At 41.8% G+C, this 6,727-nt stretch overlaps 1 protein-coding gene across 1 annotated transcript; it reads left to right on the forward strand.

Annotated features, from left to right (window-relative positions):
- Positions 1–51: 51 nt before the first annotated feature.
- On the forward strand, positions 52–3,473 carry LOC124128464 (the record flags this gene model as incomplete). The annotated part of the gene is made up of 4 exons (XM_048396578.1): positions 52–225; positions 1,715–1,812; positions 2,418–2,557; positions 3,229–3,473. Coding segments are annotated over 4 exons (529 nt in total), but the record flags the coding sequence as incomplete, so codon positions are not given.
- Positions 3,474–6,727: the final 3,254 nt, after the last annotated feature.

Here is a 6,727-nt window from a genome sequence, read left to right on the forward strand (position 1 = left end):
CATAAAACATCACTTTTGAACCCTGCTCAAAATCGTAAAATAAACTTTCAGAGATACAGTCCTCCAGCTTCAGCGTGAGTTAGATCCAGAAGGTGTGGACATGAGGTCTTGCCATCGGCTACCAAGGCGTGTCTACATTAACAAAGGACCAAATTATCTCGTCCATATCGACGGTAATGATAAATTAAAACCATTTGGTTTTGCAATTCACGGAGCCATATGCGGGTAAATAAGCTAAGTTACCGCAAAAGAAACGCAAGTTGGGCATTGCATGCAATAACGCTAAGGCTATAAAAGATATGTTGATAATGTCAATAAATGATAACAGAGAAAACACTTGATACCAAATAAGCATCGATTGGTTGATGGAAACCATCCGTGTTTATTTGAATATCACCAAACCCACCCGAGAAAAGAGTCATGCTCAACTGGCGCCGATGACAAAGACAGCCAAAGCCTCCACAGGAATGTTATTCAGTCTGAGGAAGTCCACAGAGACTTGTACTGTATGGGGACGAGCGTTGTCCTGCTGAAAGACCTGGAGTTGAAGTTGACCCAGGAAGAGAGGTCTGACGTGATTACGAAAAATATCATCCCGGTACATGACAGCTTCGTCGTTCGTTGTTTAACGTCGCGCTCTGCAATATTCCAGCTATATGACGGCGGTCTGTAAATAATCAAGTCTGGACCAGACATTCCAGTGATTGACATCATGAGCATCGATCCACGCAATTGGGATACGATGGCAAATATCAACCAAGTCAGTGAGTCTGACCACCCGATCCCGTTAGTCGCCTCTTACGACAAACATTGTTGCTTTTTACGGCATGCATGGGTTGCTGAAGACCTATTCGACCCCGTATTTTCACGGGTCGTACACGACAGCAGTCACACCTTGACATTACACGTGTAGAGGGGTCCTGTGATCGTAACTGCAGCCTCCCCACCCCATAATGCTTCCTCCTCCCCATCGGTTGGCCTGTACGACACAGAAGCTAGCACAACTCACAATACGTCGTTTCAACACTCTGATGTGGGTGGGAGAGGTTGAACCTTGAGGTTCTGAGGAGACAATTTATAGCCACCGTTGACGCCGCTAACTCAGGTGCTGTGCGGCCCATTGCAGTTTTTTGTACGGGAGCTTATAGAGAATGGACAAAGGGTGAAATGCACGCATTGTTTCATGTGTATTGTGTTGCACGTGCAAAAAACGTCAAACGAGGAAAAACGAATGCGTTCCTGCTACGTGTTCGAAAAGAATAACGTAAACAGTGAACAGCGTTTCTTCAATACGTTTCTTTATGTTTGTTTTCACAAATTATTATTTTGGGCATTTCATACACACAGAACTTCACTTGCGTTTATTTTGCGTAAGTATGTGAATGGGTAAATCTGCGCCATTGACCTTATAATGAAGCTCATCGTAGCTCTTACAAATATTGAATTTACAATAAACCTTCGAAGACCATTAAATCAGTACGGCATTAGCACAAATGTATGTATGTATGTATGTATGTATGTATGTATGTATGTATGTATGTATGTATGTATGTATGTATGTATGTATGTATGTATGTATGTATGTATGTATGTATGTATGTATGTATGTATGTATGTATGTATGTATGTATGTATGTATGTATGTATGTATGTATGTATGTATGTACACTTGTCCATCCATATTCGTTTGTAAACAATTCCCGTTCTTTTTCAGGTTCTCCAGGAAGATATTGTGGCTTGAAGTGTCTAACACGAACAACAATCCATACGTTGTTGCCTCTTACTTTCTGAATTTTATTGAAACGCTGCAAGGTAGGAGCTTTGAAATCATTACAAATATAAACATACTTAATGTTTAATATGTAGTTCTGAATTTGGGAAGATTGATTTGGTCATGTATGTGTTTACCCATGACGTTCAAATCATTAGATGTAAGAGTTATTTTTAAGTATCAGTAATTTGGCAGAAATTATCTGAATGTGAACGCTCACAGCACTCTCTTTAGTGGTTGTCTTTGTTTACATTTTCAATGTTTATTGTTCCCATTTCGTAATAGATGTAATACTTTCCCTTTAACAATTTTCTTAAACTGTATTAAATAGCATTTGGCCACATCATTAGCAAAGTTTGACACTTTATTATGTACTTCTTATGAAGTAGAACATTTTGCACACTCCGTGTCGGGCATTACACTGCCGTTTTCATGTGTTTGTATCATAGCACATGTATGTGTGTGTGTCAAGGTGTGATTAATTATCAGGCTTGTTCTCATTTCAACTATCACATTGAGGAATTCTCATTTGTTTTAGTATAGTTGATTACTTCATCGTATCGTGAGTTTTGATATGTCATGAAAAGATCGTGTAACAATTCCGTTTTACGTAACGTTGTAACACAATATCTGAGCTGCCATGCAGGTGTCCCAAGATGCATCAGAATGGACGCAGGGACCGAGAACGGTGTCATTGAAGACATGCAGAAATCATTCAGGTGGCACCACACTGATGAAATGGCAGGGGAGAGTTCTGTCATAATTGGAAGTTCTAATTCAAACCAAGTAAGAAAAAAATGGCAAAGAAAGAGCGCATTATTGACCATGGGTGAAAAATTAATCAATTATGCTCAAAACTCTTTTCTTGCCGTAAAGGCGACTATGCTTGTCGTAAGAGGCGAATGACGGATTTGGTTGTCACGCTTGCTGCATTGATTGATGCATATCATTGCGTGGATCGATGCGCATAGTGTCAATCACTGGATTGTCTGGTGCATACTCAATTATTTACAGACCGCCATCATAGAGCTGGAATATTGCTGAGTGCGGCGTTAAACAAGAAACAAACAAAACACTTTTCGATCATATGTTCAACAAAACATGAATGATTAAAACCATCAATGTAACAGTCCACAGAGCGAACAAGGCTATATAGTGCTGAGACTTATAATATGACTTTCACTGAAGATCAGTCCAAAAGGTACTCATATCCTGCTCTACCAAATGCTCTCTCCATTCCCACAACTTGTATTAAGGAGTAATTGCCTGTAAGTTAAGAGATGTCATAATTTCGTGTCAAGGTCCAAGAATTGGAAATCATTGCGTACCATGTTGCCAAACGACGTGTGATATCTATTGAATTCCTCTAGGTGTCTTCCTTAAAGTTTCTGGAATGACATAAACAAACCGTTTAAGTACTCGGCGTAAGTACTCATAACTACCTTTATTCATTACAGAGGATAGAAAGGTGGTGGAGATCCATGAAGGAAGGTGGCATTGCTTTCTGGGTAGATCTTTTCAAAGATTTACAGAACACAAATGCCATCAATTTTTCTGATGATTTTGAAAGGTAGATACAAACTATGCTACAGTTATGAAGACAATGACTCCGTCATGACTCCGCTTCAAGACATCCTTTTGATTAGCTAAGATCCGTGCGTAGGATGCAGAGTCATTCACTGAATTCGTTATGATTTTCAAATGCTTTTGAAGTAAGTTTGAATATGGTGGAAACAAAACTTGGTTAGCACTGATCCAGTTACGTATCTCTATTGAGAGGTTCAGGCCCGACATGGGAACAATGTGTGAAGCCCATTACTGGTGTCCCCCGCCGTGATATTGCTGGAATATTGCTAAAAATGGCGTAAAATTATACTCACTCACTCAGAGGTTCAGGACAATTTGTGAAAGATGAAAGCAAATGCCATCTGAAGTTTACTGAGAAAACAAAATGTGAAATGCTTGACTTCCTTATTGATAACATCAACGTATAATTTTGGGGAAAGACATTTAGGCAAGAAAAAGTCATCCCCATGGGCACCAAATTTGCTCCCCTTCTTACGGATCTGTTTCCTTAAGCATATGAATCGGAAATTCTGCTTGGATTGGCAAAGTAAAAAAAAGGTAATTTGGCCAAGAAAGGTTTAACTTAAGCTTCAGGTATACCGATCATCTGACATCGTTCAAAAACAATCAAGTAGCCAATTCCCTTCCATTGATTTACCCAACTTAACTAGAAATAAAGGAGACGAGTGAGATCTGCTCATATCTTTCATATGTCCAGCAATATTCCAGCAGCTCCAGCCTTTGGCGTTCATATTTCGCTTTTGAGATACAATCGAGCATGCTCTTTCTACCAAGATTTGAAAGAGCACCATGCTATCAAATAACAACATTCGAGGCATCAGTAAAGCTATCAAAATGTTCATGGTAGACATGTGGATGATATTTCCACATTTGATGCACCAGTGACAAATATGATGTCTGATGCAATTCCTTATTTTGACTTGTATCATATGTTCCCATGTTTGTTCAGGTCAACAATTGACTTGCCTTTGCATGTGTTTATGACGGGTGCCACCGGTGAGACAGGAAACGCTACCCTTTCGCGAACACCTGGTATCATTACTATTTGATAGTAATTGATAAACACATGCTCATGATATAGTCGGAGCTTTATGCAGACATTTCTATTGGATATAGAAAGGGTATTGTCGCTTTGTTTACCTGTCAAAACAAGATAAAAGTATAGAGGGTGTGTGAGGTCTATCACAGCTTCTCCAAAACGTTAGGGTCCTCTGTGTCTTCGTATCTCTCGTTCAGTGTAGTCAGGTGAAATCGTATTATATCGTTTTAAGAACCACAGAGAGCTTAATATATCGCTTCTCTATAGCCAAGTATGACGCTAGATTTTCTGCGTCAAAATGAGCTGTATGACATCAAAACAGTGATGTGTGGTGAACAACGAAAACATGCCGGGCTTGTTTATTTTTTTATAGCGGACAAGTAGCTTTGATACACACTTTTGATGTCTGTCATATTTGCGAGTGACGTATTTCGATGTGAAAAAAAATATGTTTGTGCAAACAAGCGCCATGTTTGGTTTTGGGATATTATTGGGATATATTATCTCTTTAATTCAGATCGACAACCCACTCAAAACATTGAACTCAATCCATTCCGCTTTTCTCAGTGTTTTCACTGATACCGGAGTTCGCAAGTAATTTTGTCATGGTAGAATGGAGATAAACACAATGTGGTTCATCCTTTTTGAGGATTAAACTCTGTTGATAACCATGCCCAGTCCCTTAGTTTTAATATAAACGTTTCCATGTACTGATTTTGTCTTGTAAGGGACTGTCTCCGATACAGCTGTATGGACGTGATTCAGGCGGATCTAAACAGAATAAGAGACGAGTGGAATACACATCTGCCGAGGCGGGTAAACGGTCAGCTTAATGGGAGACCAGATTTGATGTACAGCATGCCAGAAATGTATGGTACGATTGTGGAACACATGGAGGCGATACTGTGGTTACAACACATACAACCTGTGTACTTAAACCCCGTGTTTGGATTGTACGGTGCAAAATCAAACATTGTACTTAATGTACATTTTCTATATCCGATATATTCGTAAACAGACATGTTTCGGTTTTATAAGCAAACATAAAATGTGTGTGTTCAACGCAATAGCAATCAGCGGTGTGTTTATTATGTCCTTTATTATGCTTGTAGTAATAGTAGTAGTGGTAATAATAGTAGTAATGGTGGTAGGCAAGAAGTAGTAGTAGTAGTAGTAGTAGTAGTGGTGGTGGTGTTATTTTCGTGGATCATTAACATTATTAATATACTTTCCCATATTATCCCGCGATATGCCAAGGAGAGGCACGGGCCACCCAGCCGTGGATGCCCGTGTCTGTAATAAAACAGAAGATGAGATTGGGTTAAATGGCCGAGGGTGTGCAGGTACTAGTGGGCTACTTAGCTGCTAATTGTATATACCAAAAATGCTACCGTTGCCATGGCCACGCGCGTGGCCGACGGCGATTGCAGCTAGCGCTGCTGGCCTGAGACTGCTACCGCTGTCCGGCCCCCACGGTAGCATATTTTAACGCTACCATTGCTTGGCAACTCCCACGTAAGTCAGACTACTGCTGCCCGGCCCCAGGTAGCCGGCCAAAGCAGGTCCCACTGCCCGGCCCCATTAGCAAAACCATTGTGCGGCTCCCGCCGCGGGCCCAACTGTCAGCTACCGCTTGACAAGACGACTTCCGCCGCCGGGCCCATATACGTGGCAACCGTTTGCCCCAACGTATGTTATTCTACGATTCCCCGGCTGAAAAGTCGGGAAAGACAAGGTTCCCACTGAGAAGCAGGTAACCCCGGAAAGGTTCCCGCTGAAAAGCAGGTAGCCTTAAGCACGAGTATTAATTTGGAAGCAAGTTAATTTGTTACTAGCAGTGTAGCCCACAAGAACCCCGCCACAAAGCACCAGAGTGCTACCCCACACCCACGGCCACGCGATACGCGGAGATAGCATTGTTGCCCCGCTTGCCTATGTACTGAAAGGAAACACTAACCTGTGGAGATAATATCCTTACTGGCGCAAAACGAGCGCCAGGGCATGCAATAAATTGTCCGTAAACACACACAGTCCTTTGTCACTGAGGTGGACGCCCTCCCAGGCGTACCATGTCTTGTCTGATGCCAGGATCTGGGGATGTGGCACTGTTGTACCGCCGAGCTCTTTGACTCGGTTGGTCAGTCGGCGGTTGATATTCTTCCGCATCCCCTCGATCTTTCGTGGATCCCTGGCATCGTGCAAGTAGCGCCTGGGCAGCATTGAGGATACGATGATCTTGGCGTCAGGAAGCTGGAGTTGTATCCGAAGGATTGATGCCACCATGTCAAGGTAGAGTTGGATGCCCTTGACCGAGCACAGGTCGTTGGAGC

The sequence above is a fragment of the Haliotis rufescens genome, unplaced genomic scaffold, assembly GCF_023055435.1.
Source record: "Haliotis rufescens isolate VD_foot unplaced genomic scaffold, xgHalRufe1.0.p SCAF_154, whole genome shotgun sequence".
NCBI classification, from domain to species: domain Eukaryota; kingdom Metazoa; phylum Mollusca; class Gastropoda; order Lepetellida; family Haliotidae; genus Haliotis; species Haliotis rufescens.